The sequence below is a fragment of the Lepidochelys olivacea genome, assembly GCF_965140295.1.
Source record: "Lepidochelys olivacea isolate rLepOli2 genome assembly, chromosome: 4".
NCBI classification, from domain to species: Eukaryota; Metazoa; Chordata; order Testudines; family Cheloniidae; genus Lepidochelys; species Lepidochelys olivacea.
In genome coordinates this window covers 7600521-7628089 of record NC_140414.1, presented here as the reverse complement: position 1 = coordinate 7628089, position 27569 = coordinate 7600521, and the positions used below count along the sequence as shown (strand labels likewise).

At 42.0% G+C, this 27569-nt stretch overlaps 1 protein-coding gene across 2 annotated transcripts in view; it reads left to right on the top strand.

Moving 5' to 3' along the window:
* Positions 1-27569, top strand: part of TNKS (tankyrase) — a 287444-nt gene that overhangs the window by 136870 nt on the left and 123005 nt on the right. For both annotated transcript variants that reach the window (XM_084626607.1, XM_084626606.1), the window contains exons 4-5: positions 2606-2642; positions 3503-3578. In XM_084626607.1, the coding sequence (XP_084482733.1) occupies positions 2606-2642; positions 3503-3578 (113 nt within the window). The remainder of the gene's footprint in view (positions 1-2605; positions 2643-3502; positions 3579-27569) is intronic.

Below are 27569 nucleotides of genomic sequence, written 5' to 3'. Positions count from 1 at the left end.
TGTGAAGCCATAAATCTCAGCCTACCCAAAGTTAATTTGTTTGTTTGGTCCAAGTCTGTCCATTTCTTACAATTTTTAAAAATCAATTTGCAAGGCGGATGGTCTGAGTTTCTGTATTTCAATTCTAAACTTTAGTGTTTAATAACATGAGTATGTATATTCTTAAAAAAAGTACTTTGCAAACATATTTATCATTATATACATGGGACCAAATGGTACAGTCTGTGTCCAGGTTTTCTTATACAAATTGGTGTAGCAAGTGCTTACTTCTTTTTTGGATCATAGTTCATGGCAAAGCATGCCATTCAGATTAGATATGTTTTTTAGAACAATGAAGTTGCACTCATTTAAAGAGGATTTTTTTACTAATGCATAGTGCAGGAAAGCTGTGACAAATTTTAAGACTCTCTTGTCTTGGTTTTGGTATCAAGACCTCTTTTATCTGTAAATATCTCTGATTTTATTAAAAATAATTCATATACTTAGTTAAATCAAGCTACCTAATCCTAGATTTCTTTCTGTTAGAAATATTTCTTTGTATTCAAGCTCTTTGGGACAGAGAGAGGGCTCTTGTTTGAACAGCATCTAGCAAAATATTATTTAACTTTGGGACCTTTGGGTACGACTATAAATCCAGTCAGGACTGGAGCTCCTTTGTGGTAGGCGCTGTGCCATCACTGATGAAGAGCGCACAATCTGCAAGGTGGGCCCCCCATTTGAGTAGGGCTGCTAAGAGTCACTGCTGGAAATGATATAATAACAAACAGCATCAAGCCATTTTTCTAGTGGCCAGAATTTTTTTGTCATTGTTGCTTTATTTGTGTAACAAAATGTAAATTATTTGATTCGGAAGTCAATCAGCGCTTTTGGTTCTGCATTGATTAGAAGTACTGTAATTATGCCCAGTGTTTTGTTTACACTGTGCTAAGAATGAGGCATATGTTGTGTTGTGGCTTGAAAAAATCCCCTCACCAGTGGTAACTAGGAAACTTCTCTGGGTGAATTTGGAGAGCAGCAGGGAGACCTAGCCATTGGTTGTTTTTTTGTTGGGTTTTTTTTTTCCAGCGTTCAAATCTTCCTTACAAGCATGTTTCTGTGAATGTTCCAAAAATTACTCTAATCTTGTTTTCCTAAGTCAAGCAGTCACCTTCAGTGCCCCTGCTGGTGATTTTAATTTTGTAATTAACTCAACTTGGTCCATTACACTGCTGCTATTCAGAATCCTATAGGCAGCCATGAAACTGTAAAGAACTGTGTCCGTTTCACTCTGCTGCTGGTTGGAAAAGCTAAAAGCGATGGCAGAAATAGACACTAAGCTATTCACAAGGGAAGATGACCCAAGCACTTCTTCTCCCAACAGTTAGGATCTGGGTTGGGGAGGGAGAAAAAGAACTCAACTCTTCTAGGGGATGTTGATTGGCATCTTCCTACTTATCAGCTGCCTAGGGTGGGATTTTCGCAGGTGCTCAGTGTAAGTCTGACTGCTCGCATTGAAGTTAACAGGAGTTTCACCAGAGGCTGGTATAAATAAATGTGGGTGGTAGTAGGCTTTTTAGCAGGGCCTTGCCTTCATACCTCACTCATGCAGGAGAATGCTATATCCCATTTTTTTCGTATCTGCCTTTGGATGGTTGCTTTAATCCTCTGGCTAGTAGGAGTCTAGGACATTTTCCAAACCCTGCATTAAGCGTTCCTGGAATGTCCTACTTTCAGAGCGTTTGCTGAGGATGTTTAAAAGTGAATTTCCTAATTCTGAATATAACTTTGCTTAGATTTATAATTAACATGTATAGTTGTGATTGAGCTTCACTGAATGTCATCTCATTTGCGGTGAGGTGCCAGAACAGCTCATCTTCACCGTGTGCTCTTTTCACTTAAAATATTCAGGAGATTCAATTTTTAAAGTGTACCACAACCATTCATGTGGTGATTTTTTTTTTTTTTTTTTTTTTATGATTTAAGAACATGCTCGCTGCAATTAAATGCAAGTTCGAAACTACGACTTTCAGAGAGTTTGTGCCTTTTGGGGTATATTTTATATTTTGAGTGTATGGTTTTCCTGAAGTCTAGAAAAGGTTTCAGAAGTTCTGATTTTGGGAATTTTCTAAGCCTTTACGAGCCATTGCTGTTTGTAAGGACCTTGAATAATAATATTGAACTTCAAAAATAAACTGCCTTAGAAACTGGTAATTTGCACCTTTTAAAGAGCCATAATGCCTTGCTTTTGTCTTAGAATTTATTATGCTTCACAAGTATACTGTGTCCTACTGAATAGGAAAGTGGGGGCGGGGACATTGTCTTCAGCTGGCATACTGTTATCAGAGGGAATGTGTTTCTGGACACAAGATTTAGCATTCATTGGTTGTCTGAAGAAAGCCATTTCATCTGAGGATTGGATAAGAAGCTGTGTCAATTTTCTGCCCGTCTCCAAGGCACTGGTGATGCTGCCTTCACAAGCTGGCTAACGTCACAGCTCCATCACCCAGCAGGGTGTGGGCTCTTTTTTTCTCCACTTCTCTGTTTTAATTCTGTATTTGCTTCCTATTGCATTTCTTAATCTGTGTTCTGCCAAATGCTAACAGCATGATATTTTGCAATCATTTAGGTGAATACAAGAAGGACGAACTCCTGGAAGCTGCTAGGTAAGTGCTGCTTAGAATACAAAGCATATTTTGGTGATGGGAAGAGATGAGGAAAAGGGGCTTTTATAAACTGTAATGTTTTGCATTGCCTTCTATGAAATGATGCAGATAAACCAGTTTATTAGAATAAATCTCTTTGGACTTACAGTCTGTTATAAATAGAAAAGTCTATTTATTTAATTGAAATCCCCCAATATGATGCTTATAAGGTTAATATTAATTGAGTTCTTGCCTTAAGCTGCTAGAAATCCTATTTACCATTTAATGATTGTCCTTTTTAGGTGGAAATTACATGTTGTTGGAGTATTTCCTTTTTTGTTTCACCATCTGAAAGCTTTATTTTCAAAATGTTTCCTACCAAAACACAGCCTAGAGAAGCAAGAGCGAAAGGTGTAAAGTTCAGTCTAATATTCTAGAAATGATTTTATTCTTTTTCTTTGACAGCTTGTAAAACAGTTATTCTTATACTGTAATTTCCCATTCAATAACATTTTAAAATGTTATTTTTAGCAATATATAGTGGTATTTGGCATGTGATCTGAAGAATAAGTTAACTACTAATTCAGAAAATGGCTTTCAGCAGATCAGTAAAACTGGCTAAAGGAAAGATCCTATTATAAGGCTGAAGAAATAGACGTTCAGAAATTTTTTTTGCATGATCTACTGTGGATTTAATAGCAAATAAAAGAATATTCGGATTTCATCAGCAGTTCTAAAACACTTAAGAGATATTTTGCAAATTGACATATTTTCCACTCTCTGCTTTGAAGAATAGCAATATACACTATATTAATATGAAACTTCTTATCAAATCTTTTACAAAGGGACATGTCTTCCCTCCCCCCCCCCCCCCCTTGCAGGAGCGGTAATGAAGAAAAACTAATGGCTTTATTGACTCCTTTAAATGTGAACTGCCATGCAAGTGATGGGCGGAAAGTAAGTTAATATCTATTTAATATTTTTACAGTTTTAGAGAGGTAAATGTGAGCACTCTGAAATGCAGATATATAAACCAGGATAGAGGATACGGCTGAATTCTAAATGATGTGTTTTCACCATGAAATTAAATGCTGCCATACTTGATACTGGCAGCTGTGGCAGATGGACAGAGCCTGTGGACCATGAATTTTGAGCCTGCCTTTTCTTTTAAATGTCAGGTACTGTGTTGTATAGAAAATGAGATGGCAGAGTCTTCAAGAATAAGAACAAAATGTAACATGTTAGACTGTTAATAAAATAGCTAAAGGAACAGAGGATCGTTTACTGTCTCTACATTATACTTAGGGGTTCTCAAACTGGAGGTCACGAGGTTATTATGTGGGGGGTCACGAGCTGTCAGCCTCTACCCCCAAACCCCGCTTCACCTCCAGCATTTATAATAGTGTTAAATTATAAAAAAAGTGGTTTTTAATTTATAAGGGGGGTCACACTCAGAGGCTTGCTGTGTGAAAGGGGTCATCACTACAGAAGTTTGAGCCACTGCATTACATGGTGTGGCTATCCCATTTGGGGGAGAGGGGGGGATTCTTCGGTAGAGGAAGTTGGCTCTCATAGGCCCTAATACCTTGCCAGTTAAAGCTGACAGTGTGTAAATGAGATTAGCACTGACTGAATTTTCTTAACTTTGACATTGCATTGTTTGGCTTGGCTGTAGTTTTATTTATTAGGGATGCTGAATGAAAGAAAATAAGGATTATTTGGAATTAGGGGAACGGAAGAGCATAGACAACTAAGGCAGAATGCTGGCAAGACTTTTAGGATATGTTCATGTAAATTACATAATGTGCATCTGGCTACTTAATTTCTATGCTTAATGTCCTTAGGGTTTCATGATTTATGATGGTAGACATTCACGTTAACAGACACAGATTTGTCTAGCTTTCTAGGTTTACAGACTTTGGTGGCTATTTTTAAGTATATGTTGGAATTTTCTTAATATATGTAGCTTAGAAAATCTGTCACATGCAATTGTACATCACACTCTGAAGAGTTTGAGTTGATCCAGTAAATAAGTATTTCAGACCGAAAAGCATGTATTTTAAATTCTTACTGTTTTTAAAAGTATTTTCAATGCAATCTCTTTTTTTATTATTTTTTTTAAAAATTTTTTAAGTGTAATAAATCTGCTGACCCAGATCTGCAGCTGGGGTAAATGGCACAGCTCTATTGAAGCCAATGGAGTTATGCAGATTTACACTAGCCAAGAATCTGGTCCACTTTATTCATAGGGAAAATATTCCTTGCCTTACCATTGCAGAGTGCCTGCTGTTTGCTACTAGAATGTTGCTTCGTTTGTTAAAATATGCCGACAGACCTTTACAGGCATCAATGTGATTAACAAAAAGAAAATGAGTACTTGTGGCACCTTAGAGACTAACAAATGTATTTAAGCATAACCTTTGTGAGCTTGAGCTGTAGCTCACGAAAGCTTATGCTCTAATAAATTTGTTAGTCTCTAAGGTGCCACAAGTCCTCCTTTTCTTTTTGCAGATACAGACTAACACGGCTGCTCTTGTGAAATGTGATTAACGTTTGCTTAAATGAAACAAGTAACTTTTTAATAGAAAAATTAAAATTGCAATATCTAGAAACATTAAAAAATTTAGTGTTTTACTTCTACAATCCGTATTTTAAATTTTACGGGTTGTTGTCAATAATTGAACCCTTCTGAATCTGGGTAGAACAAGCTATTTAAGCAATTAAGTTTAAGACCCATTAGAAAAGAGTATAAGCATATGAAAATGGCCATACTGGGTCAGACCAAGGGTCCATCCAGTCCAGTATCCTGTCTTCCAACAGTGGCCAATGCCATGTGCCCCAGGGGGAATGAACAAAAATGGTAATCATCAAGTGATCTATCCCCTGTTGCCCATTCCCAGCTTCTCGCAAACAGAGGCTAGGGACACCATCCCTGACCATCCTGGCTAATAACCATTGATGGACCTCTCCTCCATGAACTTACAGGAGGAAGCACAGGCAGGAATGTCTGTGAGGGGAGGGCTCCTGCCTCATACTGGGAATGAGGAGCGATCAACAGGTTATCTCAAGTGCTTATATACAAATGCACAAAGCCTTGGAAACAAGCAGGGAGAACTGGAGGTCCTGGTGATGTCAAGGAACTATGACGTGATCGGAATAACAGAGACTTGGTGGGATAACTCACATGACTGGAGTACTGTCATGGATGGTTATAAACTGTTCAGGAAGGACAGGCAGGGCAGAAAAGGTGGGGGAGTAGCCCTGTATGTAAGGGAGCAGTATGACTGCTCAGAGCTCCGGTACGAAACTGCAGAAAAACCTGAGTGTCTCTGGATTAAGTTTAGAAGTGTGTGCAACAAGAGTGATGTAGTGGTGGGAGTCTGCTATAGACCACCGGACCAGGGGGATGAGGTGGATGAGGCTTTCTTCCGGCAGCTCACGGAAGCTACTAGATCGCATGCCCTGATTCTCATGGGTGACTTTAATTTTCCTGATATCTGCTGGGAGAGCAATACAGCGGCGCATAGACAATCCAGGAAGTTTTTGGAAAGCGTAGGGGACAATTTCCTGATGCAAGTGCTAGAGGAGCCAACTAGGGGGGGCGCTTTTCTTGACCTGCTGATCACAAACCGGGTAGAATTAGTGGGGGAAGCAAAAGTGGATGGGAATCTGGGAGGCAGTGACCATGAGTTGGTTGAGCTCAGGATCCTGACGCAGGGAAGAAAGGTAAGCAGCAGGATACGGACCCTGGACTTCAGGAAAGCAGACTTCGACTCCCTCAGGGAACGGATGGCCAGGATCCCCTGGGGGACTAACTTGAAGGGGAAAGGAGTCCAGGAGAGCTGGCTGTATTTCAAGGAATCCCTGTTGAGGTTACAGGGACAAACCATCCCGATGAGTCGAAAGAATAGTAAATATGGCAGGCGACCAGCTTGGCTTAATGGTGAAATCCTAGCGGATCTTAAACATAAAAAAGAAGCTTACAAGAAGTGGAAGGTTGGACATATGACCAGGGAAGAGTATAAAAATATTGCTCGGGCATGTAGGAATGTTATCAGGAGGGCCAAATCGCACCTGGAGCTGCAGCTAGCCAGAGATGTCAAGAGTAACAAGAAGGGTTTCTTCAGGTATGTTGGCAACAAGAAGAAAACCAAGGAATGTGTGGGCCCCTTACTGAATGAGGGAGGCAACCTAGTGACAGAGGATGTGGAAAAAGCTAATGTACTCAATGCTTTTTTTGCCTCTGTTTTCACTAACAAGGTCAGCTCCCAGACTGCTGCGCTGGGCATCACAACATGGGGAAGAGATGGCCAGCCCTCTGTGGAGATAGAGGTGGTTAGGGACTATTTAGAAAAGCTGGACGTGCACAAGTCCATGGGGCCGGACGAGTTGCATCCGAGAGTGCTGAAGGAATTGGCGGCTGTGATTGCAGAGCCATTGGCCATTATCTTTGAAAACTCGTGGCGAACCGGGGAAGTCCCGGATGACTGGAAAAAGGCTAATGTAGTGCCAATCTTTAAAAAAGGGAAGAAGGAGGATCCTGGGAACTACAGGCCAGTCAGCCTCACTTCAGTCCCTGGAAAAATCATGGAGAAGGTCCTCAAAGAATCAATCCTGAAGCACTTGCATGAGAGGAAAGTGATCAGGAACAGCCAGCATGGATTCACTAAGGGAAGGTCATGCCTGACTAATCTAATTGCCTTTTATGATGAGATTACTGGTTCTGTGGATGAAGGGAAAGCAGTGGATGTATTGTTTCTTGACTTTAGCAAAGCTTTTGACACGGTCTCCCACAGTATTCTTGTCAGCAAGTTAAAGAAGTATGGGCTGGATGAATGTACTACAAGGTGGGTAGAAAGCTGGCTAGATTGTCTGGCTCAACGGGTAGTGATCAATGGCTCCATATCTAGTTGGCAGCCGGTATAAAGTGGAGTACCCCAGGGGTCGGTCCTGGGGCCGGTTTTGTTCAATATCTTCATAAATGATCTGGAGGATGGTGTGGATTGCACTCTCAGCAAATTTGCGGATGATACTAAACTGGGAGGAGTGGTAGATACGCTGGAGGGGAGGGATAGGATACAGAAAGACCTAGACAAATTGGAGGATTGGGCCAAAAGAAATCTGATGAGGTTCAATAAGGATAAGTGCAGGGTCCTGCACTTAGGACGGAAGAACCCAATGCACAGCTACAGACTAGGGACCGAATGGCTAGGCAGCAGTTCTGCGGAAAAGGACCTAGGGGTGACAGTGGACGAGAAGCTGGATATGAGTCAGCAGTGTGCCCTTGTTGCCAAGAAGGCCAATGGCATTTTGGGATGTATAAGTAGGGGCATAGCGAGCAGATCGAGGGATGTGATTGTCCCCCTCTATTCGACATTGGTGAGGCCTCATCTGGAGTAGTGTGTCCAGTTTTGGGCCCCACACTTCAAAAAGGATGTGGATAAATTGGAGAGAGTCCAGCGAAGGGCAACAAAAATGATTAGGGGACTGGAACACATGAGTTATGAGGAGAGGCTGAGGGAGCTGGGATTGTTTAGCCTGCAGAAGAGAAGAATGAGGGGGGATTTGATAGCTGCTTTCAACTACCTGAAAGGGGGTTCCAAAGAGGATGGCTCTAGACTGTTCTCAATGGTAGCAGATGACAGAACGAGGAGTAATGGTCTCAAGTTGCAGTGGGGGAGGTTTAGATTGGATATTAGGAAAAAACTTTTTCACTAAGAGGGTGGTGAAACACTGGAATGCGTTACCTAGGGAGGTGGTAGAATCTCCTTCCTTAGAGGTTTTTAAGGTCAGGCTTGACAAAGCCCTGGCTGGGATGATTTAACTGGGAATTGGTCCTGCTTTGAGCAGGGGGTTGGACTAGATGATCTTCTGGGGTCCCTTCCAACCCTGATATTCTATGATTCTATGATTCTATACAGTTGTTTTTTGAATTCTGTTATAGTCTCGGCCTTCACGACATCCTCTGGCAAGGAGTTCCATAAGTATGTTGTGTGGGGAAAAAATGCTTCCTTTTGTTTGTTTTAAACCTCCTGTGTATTAATTTCATTTGGTGACCTCTAGTTCTTATGTTATGAGAATGAGTAAATAACACTTCCTTATTTACTTTCTCCACAAGAATCATGATTTTATAGTCCTCAATCGTATCCCCCCCTTAGTCGTCTCTTTTCTAAAATGAAAAGTCCTAGTCTTATTAATCTCTCCTCATACGGAAGCTATTCCACACCCCTAATCATTTTTGTTGCCCTTTTCTGAACCTTTTCCAGTTCTAGTATATCTTTTTTGAGATGGGGCGACCACATCTGCACACAGTATTCAAGCGACAATGATATTTTCTGTCTTATTATCTATCCCTTTCTTAATGATTCCCAACGTTGTTTACTTTTTTGACTCCCGCTGCACATTGAGTGGATGTTTTCAGAGAACTATCCACAGTGATTCCAAGTTCTTTCTTGAGTGGTAACAGCTAATTTAGACCCCATCATTTTATATGTATACTGGGGATTATGCTTTCCAATGTACATTACTTATCAACATTGAATGTAATCTGCCATTTTGTTGACCAGTCACGCAGTTTTGTGAGATCCCTTTTGTAGTTCTTCGCAGTCTGCCTGGGACTTAACTATCTTGAGTAGTTTTGTATCATCTTCAAATTTTGCCACCTCACTGTTTACCCCTTTTTCCAGATCATTTACGAATATGTTGAATAGGACTCGTCCCAGTACAGACCCCTGGAGGACATCACTATTTACCTCTCTCCAGTAATGCAGTATTTTGTCCTGATACATGGGGATCTATGATGTACTCCCTATGTGTTTATTATAAAGATATAACTCACCGTTTGTGTTTTTAAAAAGATAAGACAGATCTGTTTAGATGAAGTATTATTTAAATATGTATAAAATACTGTTTTGTCATAGCTGAGTAGTAAGACACACAAATCAACAACACATTTCTGGTTGAGAATTTGAGCCCCATCACTACTGATATGAGGCCAAAGGTAGGATTGCGACTTTGGTCAACAAGACCAATGATCCCTCAGAAATATACTGTCTAGAATTTGTGTTGCCATGAAATAAAAATTAGATGTAAGGAAAAAGTTACTCATTTGGTTAGTAGCCATCTTTGAATGGTATGACAGCACTTGAGTGAACACAAAAGCTTAATTTAAGTCCAAGGTTCAGAACGCACATCAGAGTTAGAAGTAAACGATGCTGACATTTAGAGAATACATTGGTTTCTGTGTTTGTCCAGTTCTTGTCAGTGAAAGAACTAGTTGATGAAAGCATTCTAAGAAATCAGGTGGTTTTCATCCAGATAAGGATAAGATGGTTCTGTTAATTGTTAGGACTATGTCCTTTTTGTAATAGTAGTCAGTATCATAAAAATGTGTACCATCGAGTCAGTTTGCTAAATAAATTGAATCCACTCAATCCATTCAATAAATTGAATCCACAGACAAGGCTATTTTGAGACTTTTATATTTCTTTTTTTCAATATTAGTGTGCAGATTGGAAATTCAAGTAGAAGGCATTTTTTGTAAGTACAGTGTTGTTCAGCTGAAAGTATTGTATTAGTAGGGTGTGGGTTTTGGGCCCTTTAACAGTGCAAGACTATTTTGTGGGACTTCTGAAGAAGTTTAGATGAACCTGTGGTGCAAATAATTACAGCTGATGGTACATGGACTGTTGTGAGCTAGTGTGTCACCTGGTGTAAGTCGGAGTAGCTACATTGACTCCAGTTGACCTACACTGATTTACACCAACTGAGGATCTAGCACACTGGTTTTTTTTTAATGTTTTACTGTCTAGATAATAGACTGGTTTTTCAATCCTTAATGTTTTTCCAAAAAAAACTCTTGTGTATTTCTCTGATTTTAACATTTTTAATGCACCTGTACTAGCGAGGCACAAATTTAATTGTAGGTGAGAAAACTTACACTAACCTCTGTACTTTTGTTTGTTGTTTTTTATTTTTGTGTAACAGAAGACATCAGTAGGTTCCATACATTGAATCATAGAATCATAGAATATCAGGGTTGGAAGGGACCCCAGAAGGTCATCTAGTCCAACGCCCTGCTCAAAGCAGGACCAATTTCCAGTTAAATCATCCCAGCCAGGGCTTTGTCAAGCCTGACCTTAAAAACCTCTAAGGAAGGAGATTCTACCACCTCCCTAGGTAACGCATTCCAGGGTTTCACCACCCTCCCAGTGAAAAAGTTTTTCCTAATATCCAATCTAAACCTCCCCCACTGCAACTTGAGACCATTACTCCTCGTTCTGTCATCATTGTGCTCTTTACATTTTAGAATCTGCATACTAAGAGTTGTTGCATTAGAACTACTATTTACGTTTTCTCAAACATTTTTCCTCTAGCTGTTGTTGTCAGAATTTATATTAATGCTTGTTATAATTTTATAGTTTACCCATTTTTTGTCTGTATAATTTTTACGCACCATAAAGAAGATCCAGAGTTGTTCTTCATTGTGAAATTTGTTGATCCTAAAGAGTCCAATTCTTAGTGGACAGGTGTCCCGATCGTAAATAGCATCACAGCTGGCACTGCTAGCCTCTCTCACCACTTTTATGTATTTGTTCAGCATAAAGGCCAAAGATTGAATAGGCAGGGGAAATGAACTATCGTATTACCATAGAGGTGGTCCCTCCAGGTCAAGGTTTAAACACGTTACCTGGATGTTGTGGAGAGGGTCTCACTGCTGAGGCCTGCCTATTACTTTTTCTCTTGATAAACAGAGAACTTCAGTATTCACGGCTGTTGAATTAGTACCTTCCTAAGTGTTTTTAAAGAAATAAATACATGAGAGAGAGAGAGAAAATACATGAAACAAAAAACACGCATCTGCTAAAGCACTCCCAAGATTGTGGTTATCTTCAGTACCAAAGATTAGCTATAATTTATGAGCTTTATTATGATAGAGTAGAATAAACAACAATATTGCACAGAAGTATCTTCTCACACATTAAACTAGTTTGTGTAACTATTGGTTTGTATATATGTATAGAATTTGTAAGTGTGTGTGTGTAGGATACTACACAAGTAACTAAGCTGTACATAGTAAATTTCTTGACAAGACAACTGAAAGCATTATATAGTAGCAGGATTTCACAAGAAACAAATAATAAAATATGCCCTTGTATACATGCTTTTCAGAAATTCTGTTGGTTAGAGAGACAAGTCAAGTAGGATCTGTCCCTTCACATCTGTGCCTTCCAGATGGCTGGATACCTCATATCTCTAACCCCTCTTATAGAAATGGATGCAAGTATTCATCTACAGATAGCGCTGCTTGAAGCAGCATCAACTTCAGCGTGGATATTTGCTGCCTTTTGATGGGGACTACCTCGAATAGTAGCTTTACCTTTTACCCACCACAGACTCAGGGAGCTAGTTTCCACAGATTGCATACAGAGAGCTTTCCACAGGGCCAGCAAAGAGGAGAAATGATGCTATGAAAGCAACGCTTTTGGCCTACCCTCACCTCAAGAATTGCCTAAGAAACAATGTCCACTCATGGTCACAGAGGTGGCCATATAACCTTTAAAATGTACTCCACCTGAAGCTGACTAAAACACTCTTTGTGAAAGAGAACCTGAGTACTCTGCTGAGGGGGAGACAGAGTGCATACGCACACACGTGAGCAGTTTCCCTTTCTCCATGTCTTCTGGGTCTTGCTCCTCCCTTTCCCCATGGCTTGTTATTTTTCATACTATATCTGTCTAACTTAAATTTACACTTTTTTGGAGCAGGGAAGTAGTTGTCTAGTCTGTAAAATGCCATGTACACCTGTGGTTCTATATATAAATTACAAAAAATGTTACATTAAAAGAACATTATTAAGGTTGCAAATCCAAGCACTCCAAAGTTAGGAAATGCCAGAGTTAAGATTACCTGATCACATGCTTTTTTTCCAGAGGACCCCTGCCTTATTCAGTGGAAAGGATAGATAGTGCACACATAATGAATTGCTACTCTGTATTTTGTTTAATCCATATAGGTCAGTGTGTGGCCCCATGCCTTATTTACTGCACACTGTTCAAACCTTGCTCTGAAGACAGTATTATTAATTTCCTCAGGCACTTTTCCATGGCGTTCATCACCATGTAGTACCTGAGTGCCCTTCACAAACACTAATTAATTTTCTCAACTCCCTGTGAGATGAGGGATGACGTTATACCCATTTTACAGAGGGAAACTGAGGTTCAAGCACATTAAGATGAAAAAGTATCCACTAATTTTGGGTGCCCAATTTAAGAGATGTTGGGCCTGATTTTTCAGAGTAGTTAGCATTATAATCTTATTATGATATGCATCTAATTTAGCTGTTGTGCCTTCTGGAGCAGGGAAATCATCTAGTCTGTAAAATGCCATGCACACTTTATATATGCCAAGCACAGCTCTTATTGACTTCAGTTGCAGCTGTGCATGCTCAGCATTTCTGCAAATCAGACCCCAGGGTCTCAAGTCAGGCACCCAGAAAATGGGGAACACAATCAGGGACCACCTGTGAAAAGCCTGGTTTAATGTATTTTCCCAGCATCACACAAGAACTCTGTGGCAGAGTCAGGGATGTAACCCAGTTCCCTAGGGCAGCATTTAATAGCTTTAACCATGAGGCCATCCTTTCTCTTCTTGCAACCCCCTGCCTCATTCACTACATACCTTCCAGCCTCTGCAACAAATGAGACCAGTCCCCTTTACTACACAGCCCTGATTAGTTCTCCGAGCACACCTACCATCTAAAAGAATTAGTATGTATAGTGCACACGCACAAGGGCCATCCTCGTCCAATTTCAGTCTAATCCACTCTTTTACTGCCAACCTAGTGTCTGCCCCCCCCCCCCCCACATACATCTACCAGCTCCCATTCTCCCACCACCAGGCTTCTTGTCCTAATCTACTCCCTCTGCCGCAGTGCCCCTATTTCCTCAAATCCAGCAATTGTCCTGTCTGTATTTGAGTCAGGCTGCTTCTTCCTGACCCATACTCCCCTGTCATAGTGACACAGGAATGCTTTGCCACATGCGGTCGAGCAGGATTTATGGATTCTATAGTGCAAATGCATAGTAAGAAGTCCGGCTCTCGGGTCGGTCCCATATATGCCACTGTGTAGCAGCAATCTGGATATGAGAACAACCCACCCAGTGTAGTATGTGCTTGTACTGGGGGGCAATGGCATGGAAATTACTCCAGTTCTGAAGCTCTAGCAACATCCACAGAGCAGCTGTGATGCTCTGGAGTAACCTTGTGAGGGATGGTGGGAGATTACATCTCTCTCTTCTTCCCATCCACTCCTCCCACCTTCACTGCCTGACTGCTTGGGCTGTAGTATGCGCAGGTCAGGTAAGAAGAAAGTGAACTGTATAAGAAATAGATGAGTTATTCCCTAGCTCCCTGGGGAAAGCTTCCTAGCTGAGTTGGTAAGTTGCTTTGCCAGCTCCTGACCTAGAATACTCGAGGTTGCCAACCCTGTGCATTCCACAATCATGAGATTGACTTAAAATTCAGGAAATGTAAAAAAATAATAAATGTTGGGTTCTTCTTCGAGTAGTGTCCCTATGGGTGCTTCACCTCAGGATGAGCATTCATTTGTGTACTCCTGATAGAAGACTTGTCAGCAGTGTCTGCACCTGTGTCCCAGACACTCCTGTGCTCTGGTACAAGAGTATAGAGGGAGGAAGTGGACCACTTACCATTCCAGTTGCTTCTGAGTTGCCTGCTGCTTGAGATGGAGTATCACAATTTCTGTTAGATAGCTATGCAGTTTGCTACCCTTCTTGCTTAATTTTTTTTCTTTTTCTCAGTATTGTTTTTTTTTATTTTGTTAGCACAGATTGTGCTCTTTTACGAGGAGGTTTCCCCTTCCCTCCTTTTGCACAATTTGGGCCTTTGTTTTTTTCAGGCCTGGACCTGCGGCTTCAAGTAAGGGTTATGCCTGAGACCACACACTTCAAATCCTGCCAGACCCTCACAGGTTTTTCCCTCACAGCAGCAGACCTTCAGACTGCCTCTGCTGCCTGGGAGAGTCTTACATCTCCTCCATATGTAAGGTCTGCTCGGGTTTCAAAAGCAGATCTAAGGATTTTAGGGAAGACAGGCTAAAACTCTTGTTAGTGGAGCACTCACCGAGACTAATGGGATCTGAGTGATGACACCCCCCTCATTCCCCCTGTACATTGGCCCTCCAGAGAGTTCTGGTGACCATCTCTACTGAGACAGTGAGCAAAGACCCTGGGTGACCTTCAAAACCATCTAGACCAGTGATTCTCAACCTGTAACTTGCAGGCCGCTTGCAGCCCAATCAGCACACACCTGCGGCCCATGTGACGTCCTCTGGGCTGTACAGATAATATATAGAATAAGAATATAATTATAATATAATAATATATATAACGAGAATAAAATTGTCAGACACATAGAAGAACATAAATTGTTGGGCAAAAGTCAACATGGATTCTGTAAAGGGAAATCCTGTCTTACTAATCTATTAGAGTTCTTTGAAGGGGTCAACAAATATGTGGACGAGGGAGATCCAGTGGACATAGTGTACTTAGATTTTCAGAAAGCCTTTCACAAGGTCCCTCACCAAAGGCTCTTACGTAAATTAAGTTGTCATGGGATAAGAAGGAAGATCCTTTCATGGATTGAGAACTGGTTAAAAGACAGGGAACAAAGGGTAGGAATAAATGGTAAATTTCCAGAATGGAGAGGGGTAACTAGTGGTGTTCCCAAAGGGTCAGTCCTAGGACCAGTCCTATTCAACTTATTCATAAACGATCTGGAGAAAGGGGTAAACAGTGAGGTGGCAAAGTTTGCAGATGATACTAAACTGCTCAAGATACTTAAGACCAAAGCAGAGTGTGAAGAACTTCAAAAAGCTCTCACAAAACTAAGTGATTGGACAACAAAATGGCAAATGAAATTGAATGTGGATAAATGTAAAGTAATGCACACTGGAAAAAACAACCCCAACTATACATACAGTATGTTGGGGGCTAATTTAGCTACGGCTAATCAGGAAAGAGCTCGTGGAATCATCGTGGATAGTTCTGTGAAGAGGTCCACGCAGTGTACAGCGGCAGTCAAAAAAGCAAACAGGATGTTAGGAATCATTAAAAAAGGGATAGAGAATAAGATGAAGAATGTCTTATTGCCCTTATATAAATCCATGGTATGCCCACATCTTGAATGCTGCGTGTAGATGTGGTCTCCTCATCTCAAAAAAGAAATACTGGCATTAGAAAAGGTTCAGAAAAGGGCAACTAAAATGATTAGGGTTTGGAATGGGTCCCATATGAGGAGAGATTAAAGAGGCTAGGACTTTTCAGCTTGGAAAAGAGGAGACTAAGGTGGGGATATGATAGGTATATCAAATCATGAGCAGTGTGGAGAAGATGAATAAGGAAATGTTAATTATTTGTTCCCATAATATAAGAACGAGGGGCCACCAAATGAAATTAATGGGCAGCAGGTTTAAAACAAATAAAAGGAAGTTCTTCTTCACTCAGCGCACAGTCAACCTGTGGAACTCCTTGTCTGAGGAGGTTGTGAAGGCTAGGACTATAACAGGATTTAAAAGAGAACTAGATAAATTCATTGAGGTTAAGTCCATTAATGGCTATTAGCCAGGATGGGTAAGGAATGGTGTCCCTAGCCTCTGTCTGTCAGAGGGTGGAGATGGATGGCAGGAGAGAGATTACTTGATCATTACATGTTAGGTTCACTCCCTTTGGGGCACTTGGCATTGACCACTGTCAGCAGACAGGATACTGGGCTGGATGGACCTTTGGTCTGACCCAGTATGGCCGTTCTTATATATTGTGTGGATGCAGCCTACATAACACAGAGATCTGCATATGTGGCCACAATGGTAAATAGGTTGAGAACCACTGATCTAGACCCTCAAAGAAGAAAGAAAGAGGAAGTCCCCTTCCCCCCCTTTGGTCTGACTCTCGGGAGACCTCGCGTCTGTTACAGGTACTACTGAGGCCCCGATATCTTCCGGTACTGAGATCAAAGCACTGTTTAAGACCATGCTGCACGCTGAGAAGCCACCTAGAGCGGCACTTACATGAGCACCAGATTCTGTGCCTCGGAAACTCAGGGACTCCAGGCCAAGTCAAAATCCTTATTGATATACCACCTTCAATAGCCAGACATGAAGGATGCACCAATCAGAGACTTGGGTACTGTCTCCTGTACCACCTGACATACTGTCTTCTGAGGTTCCCTGTCTGGCACCTTGGTACCAGTTTGAGACTCCTATCCCATGAGGACCTGGAATCCCGGAAGAACCTAAATCACCATTACTGAGGGATACCAAGAGACATTCTACACTCCTACCATGTCACCTCCTAGAGCCTACTTACCCTCTGCTACCATCTTCAAAACTTGCCCTCCAGTACTGACACTGTCAGAAACCCCTCAAGAAGTCTTTGCAGGTACGGAGAGACCTTTCTAGCTGGTACTGACACAACATGCTCCAGTGCCATCACACCAACAATAATGACTTCTGGTACCCATGCAATTACAGGGCTCTTTTCAGGTCCTAAGACTGACTCGACCACTGGTACCCGAAGCCATTTCTGTCTCCAGTTGACACGGGAGATGACACCTCATCTGATTTTGAGGTGTTTTTACAAGATTCCTCCATCTTTCAACCTCCCTCCCTTGAAGTACACTATGAAGAGGAAACTCCTTTCAGGAGATACACCTGGCAAACCTGGCATGGACAACCATGGAAGTCCTTTCCCCTTCATTTATGCTCCATCATGGTGGGCTTGTTGGAATCCGTGGACCGTTTATGGTGACCAGTTCTGCAGGGTCCTGTGTTGTAAGGGGGCACATCAGGAGCAACAACCATCATCCTTGGGTCCTGCTATACAGCGAATCTTATAAATAAGCAAGAATTAGCTGAGGAGGAAGAAATATCACCCTCTCAGAGATCCTCCTCCTCACTCGATGAAGCGGTTAGGCTCTGTCCCTCTCACCGTTCCCCCTGTCTTATGCTGACAATTTCAAGGCCTTACGAAATGTGTAGCAGAGACCCTGCATAGTCTGTTGCAGGAGATACAGCATTCCCTGTTGGACATCCTTCATACATTGCCTCAGAGCAAAATTGCCTTGCCCATCAATGATTCTCTGTGATTATGTTCCGTGTGGCAAATTCCAGCTACTATACTACCTACGTGTAAATGGGCTGACAAAAACACTGCATCCCACCCAAAGGCTCAGGATATTTTCTTCTCACCCAACTCCCTACTTGTAGAGAGTTAACAAATACAACAGACAAAATCTGGATCTGTTTGATGCCAACCAACAAAGCGCTAAAAGGGTAGACCTTCTAGCAAAAGCTACTCCTTGGCCTCGTTGGAGTTCAGGGTAGCCAATTACCATTACTGATGGCAACATATGATTTTACAAAGGTTTCCAAGTTTTCATCTTGAACACCTGCCACAGGATCAGAAAGAACAATTTCTCGCCCTCATAGTAGCAGGGCAAACAATTGTCAAAGCATTTCCCCAAGACTTGCTCGATGCTGCTGACGCAGTTGCATGCACCGTGGCTACAGCACTAGTCATGCACTAGCCATCTTGGCTGCAGTTCTTTGGTCTGCCCCAGGAGGTACAAACACTGTTGAGACCTTCTCTTTGAGGAACACAATTTTTTTTAATGACACTACGGATGGGTCCCTTCATTCTTTTAGAGACTCCTGGTTGACACTATGATCTCTGTTCATCTAAACCCCTGCAGCAAAGTAAAAAGGACCATAGACCACAGACAGCTCAGTGGATCTCACCCTGTCCACTACCAATCCATGAGAATGGCCACACCTCCCAAGAAGAAGCCCACATTCACTAAGAAAGGACTGTCCTCTACAGCAACTGCCTAGTCAGTGACATCCTCAAAGCGACCATTTTGACCCTTGTCAAGGGTCATGAACTTTCTCCTTCTCTGGATCTTATGCTGCACCTATCCCCCCATATCCTTATGGGGATCATCTCCTATTTTCTACCTTCTTGGGAGCTCATCATCTTGACGGGTGGATACTGGAGATGATTTCTACAGGTTACTGCATCCAGTTCAGCTTCTTTCCATCTCCCGCACTCCCGCCTCCTCCACCCCCCCGTGCACTCTCTTCAGGGACCCCTCTCATGTGTGTCTTGTGAGGCAGGAGGTATAATCCTTCCTAACATTAGGGGCGATTGAACCTGTTCCAGTGGACTTTATCAAATAAATATTCTATTCCCAGTACTTCCTGGTTCAGAAGAAAAATGGAGGAGAAGTAGAGATCAATTCTGGACCTCAGGACATTGAGCACCTTTGTTTATTCCCTCTGGTTCAGAATGGTAACCCTAACAGCCATAATTCCCTCTCTGGACCCAAGAGATTGGTTTGTCTCCCTCAACGTCCACCATGCTTATTTTCAAATCTCCATGCATTGCTTGCACAGATGCTTCCTATGTTTTATGTGGGCAGAGACCACTGCCAGTATCACATCCTACCTTTTGGCCTCTCCATTGCCCCACAGTTGTTTACAAAAGTCCCCTTAGCCACCACAGCCCATCTTTGCCCAATGGGAATAATTGTTTTTCCTTACAATTGGCTCCCAAAAGGCCACTTATTTCTTGAGGTACAGACAGCAACCAGGATGCCCCATCTCTGTTCCACTCATTGGACCTCTGCCTCAATATGAAAAGATTTATTCTTTCATCCACCCAACAAATAGACTTCATCACAGCACTCTGGACTCCTCTAATGCCAGAGCATACTTGGCCCAGGACAGATTTGCCACTAAATCCAGCCTCATCTCAACAATACAATAGCCCGCAAACCACAGCCAGGGCCTGCCTGCAACTTCTGGGCCATGTGGCAACCTGCATGCTTGTGACACCCTTAGCAAGAATACACTGTGTCTTCAGGCCTAGCTGGGAACAGTATACATACACCACCAACAAACAGTCTGTCCAAGTGGGAATCATACCTCAGAGAGTCCTTGGTTCTCTACATTGGTGTAAGGTGTGTATGGGAGTTCCATTCTTGCAGCCTCCTCCCACAAGCATTATCACTATAAACACCTCCCTGATTGGCTGGGGTGCACGCTTCCAAAATCTCATAGCTCCTCAGGAAGCGATCTTCTAATACATTGATATGGAGCTCAGAGCAGTTTGCTACACTTGCCAGCACTTCTTACCCCATATAAAGGGCCACTTGATCAGAATAATTGTAGACAACAGAGTAGCAATGTAGTATGTCAGTCGTTGAGAACGAGGAAAGTCCCAGTCCTTGTGCACCAAATCTATAAAACTACGGGACTGGTGCATATTACACTGCATACAGATCTCAGTGTCTTATCTACCAGGACTACAGAACAGTGTGGACTTCCTTAGCGTGCATTTCAGCATCAACTATGAGTGGGAGCTGAGCAAGTTATCCCAAATTACCTCTTTCCTGGGGTCTTGCACAGATAGAGCTCTTAGTGACACCATCCAATGCTAAGTGCGGGTGATTCTGCTTGAGGAGAGGGGCACGGTCACAACTCAATGGCAGATGTCCATATCATTCCTCGGCTTCATGTATTGCTATATGCTTGTCCCCTAATTCCGTTACTGCTCAAGGTCTTGAACAAATTTTTGGCAAGAAAAGTTAGAAGCCATCCTCATAGCACTGTCATGACTGAGAGTTGGTCTCTGGGACCACCTCTTCCCCTGCCTCTGACAGAGAATCCCCTCATTCAGGAGTCGAGCTCCATCATCCACCCAAACTTCTTGGTGCTTCACCTCAAGGCATGGCTACTAAATGGCTTTCTGGTATAGGTCAGGACTGTTCCCCAGAAGTTCAAACAGTATTGCTTCACAGCAGAAAACCCACAAGGAAAACTTACATGCAGAAGTGGAAATGCTTCCAGACTTGGTACAGTCATCGATCTATACCTTCTTTCAAGTCTCATCTGACACACACTCTCTGATTACCTGTAAAGTAAAAACTAAAGAATTATTGCTGAGTTCAATTAAAATTCCCCTTGCTGCCCTCGCAGCCTTTCACACCACTATCGAGGGATTTTCAGTCTTCACCCACCCAACCACTGTGAGGTTTATCAAAGGCCTGTTCAACCTCTTTCCTCCTGTCAGGGAACCATCTCCACTGTGGGACCTCAACTTTATCCTCAGTTCACTGAGGAGAACCCAGTTTGAACCTGTTCTCTACTTCATTTGGCCCTTAAGACCTCTTTTCTTATAACCATCACCTTGGTCAGGAGGGTAGGGGACCTTGTAACTTTGATGGCTAATCCGTCATACACTGTCCACCCCCTTGCATCCTACATAAGGTTTCTTCAGAATTCCACATTAATCAGGAAATCAGTTTATCGGTGTTTTTTCCCCAAGTACCACTCTTTGAGAGAAGAAATGAGTCTCCATGCACTGGATGTAAGATGAGCGCTCGCTTTTTATCTGGATAGGACTAGACCCTTCAAAGGCTTCACCAAGGCTTTTCATCTTGATTGCAGAAAGAATGAAAGGACATCTGTCTTCCACCGGAAGACTGTCCAAATGGGTTGCAGGATGCATCTATGAAGCCTCAGAGGTTTACCCCACTCCAAAGGTGATTGGGCCCTGATGGAATTAACAATTTACCTCTGTAGCCCTGCTGCCATACATACCAATCTCAGACATATGGTCTTCAGTGCATATGTTTTCCTAGCACTACACTCTCGTACTTGCTTCCAGAGCTGACACTGCTTTCGGTGATACTGTTTTACAATCTGTACTGAATCTGGCTCCTCGGCACTCTCCTTCATAAATGAGGTACTGCTCAGTAATCTCCTGACATGGAGCCCTGTAGGGACGCTGCTTGAAGAAGAAGGAGAGGTTCTTTATCTTGTGTAGTAACTGGAGTTCTTCCAGATGTGTGTCCCTGTGGTTGCTCTGCTTCCTGTCCTCCTTCCCCTCTGCCTCAGTCTTTTGCTTTTGTGACAGAGAAGGAACTCAAGTGGTAGTGGGTCTACCCTGTCCCTATAAACACTTGTACTGGAGCACAAGAGTGCCTGGGGCACAGGTGCAGTCCTGCAGACATTGCTGACTAAATCTATGATCAGGAATGCACAGGCATGTGTGCATCCGGATGTGAAACACCGCTAGAGATGCACATCTCAAAGAACTCCAGTTACTGTACAAAGTAAGTAACCTCTTTTTTATTTTTTATTTGCCTTCTGGTTTCTGAGCCTTCAGGGAACTCTCAGTCCACATTGTCACACTTTTCTCTGCAATTGTGAAGGCTAGAAGCTTTTTTAACATGAAAACTTCAGCCTTTATTTAAATCAGCTGTTTAGGAGGTGGGACTTCAAGAAAAAAAAACAAACATTGCAAGTTTTGTGACAAAATCACGAGAGGGGGAACACTGAACCTTTTCAATGTTGTGCATTTTTCCTTCTGATTGTACAAGTAAAAATTAAACCTTTTAAATTAATACCACGTAAGCCAATCCGTCTGTTTGCAGTGTACATAGTGCACGGATTATATTGAGATCTGTGTGTTAAGATGAATATTCTAAAATGAATATTGTTTAGAAGAATGATATTATAGTATTAGTACTCCATTTACAGTTACAATAGGGAAGTTTCATTGTTTTAACTGTTGTCAGAATAAAAATTATCTTCAAAAAAATTGCACATGTAGTGAAAGATTTGTGAACAAATACCCAATAGGCAGTATATTTTACTGTGCCCCAAGGGTATGTTTAAATATTTGGGTATGTTGGGTATGTATGTGTATATTTAAATATTTGACATGCCCAATATATTTGCAGTGTCACTATCTAAATACAAGTCACATTATCTTTACTCCGCTTTGACTAGCTTTCTGACAGTAAAATATTTCTTTGTTGTTGTTTTTAGAGCTGCTAGGGTTTCTCTTTTTCTTAACTCTGTGGGTTCTTTTTAGGACAGGAGGTGAAGTCTGTGTTCGACTAATGTACAGAAAAAATACTTCTTAGGAGTAGGGATTTATGGCCACAGCTAGACTACGGAAAGACTAGTCCATGGCTATGATTCCTCCGCTCTAGGTTAATACAAATAATAATAAAGAAATGTTCTGTGTTAGCTAGTACACTTGCTAAACTAAGGTTGACCATGACTTGCTATCACGGTTTTTAAAAACTGTTGTCTCTTTGTCTATGTTGGGTGCTAAGTGGTGTTTCAAACCTGTTAAATAAACACATTTTATCTGACCCATTTGTTAAATGTGTGTCATTTTCCTAGGCTAGACTGAGCCTAAGAGGCTTCCTTAATCCCTGTTGTGTCATGTTTCCTCTCCTGCTTCAGAGTTAAACAATTTTGATAATAGGTTATTATTACTGCTTAATATTTATACTTAAGGTAATGCCCGGAGAGCCCCATCAAAAGCAGAGCCCTGTTATGCAATGTGCTGAGTACAAACACAGGAAGACATGGTCCTGTATTCTTCTAATTTATTACAGTTCATGTTTTTTGGAGGTGGGGGGACAGGAAAATGTCTGTTCTCACCCTAGAGCCCAGAAGGAGATGCAATAATGCTCTTTGAATGTTAGAAGGCCATGTCAAAGCTTATCTAGCCTTTTCTCTAGAGTTCACAAAGTCTCTTTTACTTTGTCGCATTTGAGCATCCTTGAAAAGGGCAACAGATTTGTCAAGGACATGTTCCTTTAGCTGTTTGCTTCCTCATGGTGATTGCCCTCACACAGTAAAACTCTGGCAATGCTTCTCTAGAGTAGTTCCCATCTCTTGGCTGAGAGGAGAGAACTTACAGCAGATGATTTGTGCGGAGCTGCCATTTAGTGCTCAGTATGTTAATCAAGCACTGCCATCTGGATTTGGCTGTATCAGCAGACATGACCAGCCTTCAGAACATGTGTGGAGGACAGTTCTCCTGCCATGGACTTCACTGACCTTTCTTAAAAGGCAGCCTGATTACCACTGAGTATCTCCCTCCTATTCATTTCAGCCTAGTCCAGTTAGGTGACCGGACTCCCCCCTGGGTCTGGGTAATGCTAGTTAGACCTACTATCCACATTGATTTCAGCCAAGAGATGGAAAAAGCAGTATTTCCGTGGCTTGGTAACACCAGTGTGGGCACACCTCCAGAAAGCCCCTGTCAGATGATGGGACTGAGTCAAGGGACTATCATCAGAACCAGAATGATTCAGGATAAGATGGGGCATGGCATGGGATGATTTAGTTTGGGATTGGTCCTGCTTTGAGCAGGGGGTTGGACTAGATGACCTCCTGAGATGACCTCCTTCCAACCCTGATATTCTATGGTTCTATGTCCATCATGCCCATGGAGATTTTGGCAAATATATTTGCATTTCTTCTTTTGGAACGGAGTTCTGCCTGCATGGATTCTTCTCCCCATACAGCGATCAGATCACAGAATCATAGAATATCAGGGTTGGAAGGGACCTCAGGAGGTCATCTAGTCCAACCCCCTGCTCAAAGCAGGACCAATCCCCAACTAAATCATCCCAGCCAGGGCTTTGTCAAGCCTGACCTTAAAAACCTCAAAGGAAGGAGATTCCACCACCTCCCTAGGGAACGCATTCCAGTGCTTCACCACCCTCCTAGTGAAAATTTTTTTCCTAATATCCAACCTAAACCTTCCTCACTGCAACTTGAAACCATTACTCCTTGTTCTGTCATCTGCTACCACTGAGAACAGTCTAGATCCATCCCCTTTGGAACCCCCTTTCAGGTAGTTGAAAGCAGCTATCAAATCCCCCCTCATCCTTCTCTTCCGCACGCTAAATAATCCCAGTTCCCTCAGCCTCTCCTCATAAGTCAAGAATTCCAGTCCCCTAATCATTTTTGTTGCCCTCCGCTGGACGCTTTCCAATTTTTCCACATCTTTCTTGTAGTGTGGGGCCCAAAACTGGACACAGTACTCCAGATGAGTCCTCACCAATGTCAAATAGAGGGGAACGATCACGTCCCTCGATCTGCTGGCAATGCCCCTACTTATACAGCCCAAAATGCTGTTAGCCTTCTTGGCAACAAGGGCACACTGTTGACTCATATCCAACTTCTCGTCCACTGTAACCCTAGGTCCTTTTCTGCACAACTGCTGCCTAGCCACTTGGTCCTTAGTCTGTAGAAGTGAATGGGATTCTTCCTTCCTAAGTGCAAGACTCTGCACTTGTCCTTGTTGAACCTCATCAGATTTGTTTTGGCCCAATCCTCTAATTTGTCTAGGTCTTTCTGTATCCTATCCCTACCCTCCAGCATATCTACAACTCCTCCCAGTTTAGTGTCATCTGAACACTTGCTGAGGGTGCAATCCACTCCATCCTCCAGATCGTTAATGAAGATATTGAACAAAACCGGCCCCAGGACCAACCCTTGGGGCACTCCGCTTGATACCGGCTGCCAACTAGACATGGAGACATTGATCACTGCCCATTGAAGAATCCCAAGAAGAATCTTCTTTACCTGGGAAAAGAGAAAAGCAGAAGGCTCAAAGTCCACTTGGGAACTCATCTTGCAAACCTAATTTACCTGGGTAAGGTAAATTCATTTGGATGTTATGATGGTGGGTGCTAGAGAAAATAAGAAGATAAGCAGTACAATAATGCCTGTGTGTCTCAGCCTTGGAAGTCTGCTGGAAGAATTTAGAAGGGAGAAGGAATTGACCTAAAAATCTTCCATTCTGATTGGAGGGCACTCTACTTGAACATCAGATGATAGAGATCACGATCATTAGGGTTGTTGCCAGTCGTAGAAAATGATTAGTAGCTAAGAATAACTGGTTTTTTGATGATCAGTAGGGACTTGGAGCAATCAGTTTAACCCTATACAAAGAGAAACACAGAGAGATAATGCACAAAGATACATATTCAGACATACAATGCAATGTACATATAAACCATTTCTAAAACTAAGTTATATTGTATTCCTTTGATGAGCAGCGAGATGAGGGGGGGATACCAAACAAAATGTCTAGCTCAGTGGTGCCAATTCAGATACTACTTGGGGGGAGAGGCAAAATCCAGTGTAGTCTGCCTCCTCTTCCCTAGGACCCTGGGTCTCCCTTGGTCTGGGGATCCTTCCTCTCTCATATCCACACAGTGCAGGAGCCAGGGCCACCAGGAGTTGAGGTCTTGGCAAACTCCCCTGTGCTACACCATGGAGGAACAGACTCTCCATGCACCAGGTCTCAACACCATTTTGCTGTGCAGAAGGCAGACCAAGTCAGATTTCAGTGGCATTTTGACCTTGCAGCCTGAGTGATGCTCCAGACCCCAGTAGTTGGGCCATGGCCTTCCCTGGCTGCATAGCCTATGGACCTTTGAGCAAGTACAAAATGCTTCGGGCAGGGGGCATTCGCAGCCCCCTCCACCTCTTGATTGTGCCACTGGTTAAGAATCCTCATGGTATCGTAACTCTTGAAAAAACATAATGTCAGTGAATAAGAAGAAAATAGAAAAGACTGATCAGATAACCCCTAAGCATAGCATTAATTATAAAACTACATTAGCACCTTGCAATAGAAACCTACTTCTTACAGACAAAATTCACTACAGTCTGTAAATTCTCAAGAATGGTAACTGCTCAATTTTGAAGCACACTGAAGCTAGCTATAAGAAGAATGATCTCTTCACTGCTTTTTTCCCTTTGCAAGGCTGCATTAGTTCTGCAGTGGAACAATGTGATCTACTTCCCTGGATTATTAAGGAATTAAATTATACACCTCATAAATAGCCATTTTTGGTTTGGAAAAGCGGATGTGGTAAAATATTTTTAATAGTATCTTACATTCTTTACATTAATTTGATCCCAAAATATCAAGAACGAACTTGAATGTTTATCATCTCACACTAGGCTGTTCAACACTAGTGCTTTAGTACTTTCCTAAACTCTGGAGACACTCCAGTGCTTACTCTGCTTCCTTGGTGTTTACACCACAAAGGTATGTAGACGATAACCTATAATGTAGTCTTCACATAGCCAAACGTGTAAGATTTTAAAATAAAAAATGTATAATCATTCCCAGCTGTTCTTCTAGATCTTCAGCATCTGTCTAGTATTGAGTCTATAGCTCTAATATGAATGCAGTGTTCCTGGCATGATCTCATCAGAGTCCTGTACACGGGGTTTTTTACTTCTGTGTTCCATGGTGTGATGCTTCACAATCACAATTACTTACTGACCTAGGGGAGCACTTTCATACACTACTAGGAGATGAGCCTTGGTGAAGCTGGGGATATTCTGTGCTATGTATCACAACCCTGGCTGTACTGTCTCCTGAAATTATTCAGTGGCAGAGAAGGTTTTGGTTGTTTGGGGTATTTTTTATCTGTAGACTTTTCACTTTGTCTGTTCTTCAGACAGCAAATAAAGGAATGATGAAAAGTATTCTTTCTTCACCTAGTCAGTTCCCATCTGCCCCCAGTCTCTTTCAGCTCCTCACAAGAGATCTCAATTTTAAAATTAAATCAGTATGTTTTTCAGATCTGGACATTTTGGGGAGTATGTATTACTGGTTGCAAAGCTCCATGGGAGGTTCTTTTAGTAGTAATTGTTGTTAATTTTACCAGGCTAAAATTACTCCGTTCAACAGCACAATTAAATATTGCTAGCTGTGTTCTGAAGATAATATGGTTTCAATTAAATTATATTTAACTAAATTTAAATTACCCCTGGCAAATGCAGTCTATGTGGTAAACTTGAAAACAGATTTACCAATCAGAAAACAGTGTAATAGGGATTGTTTTAGTCCTATATTTTGCTATTTGGTTCAATGACCAAAAGTTAATTTGTAGTTCTAATCTCAATATTAAGATCAACAGTTGAGTGAGAAGTGTGTTCTTTGCTTAGTTTTAAAATCTTGTAGTCATTAAGAGTTCCCTTTTTTTATTCTTCACACAATTTACAGAAATTATTTTAGCTCAGTAGCTGGTGTG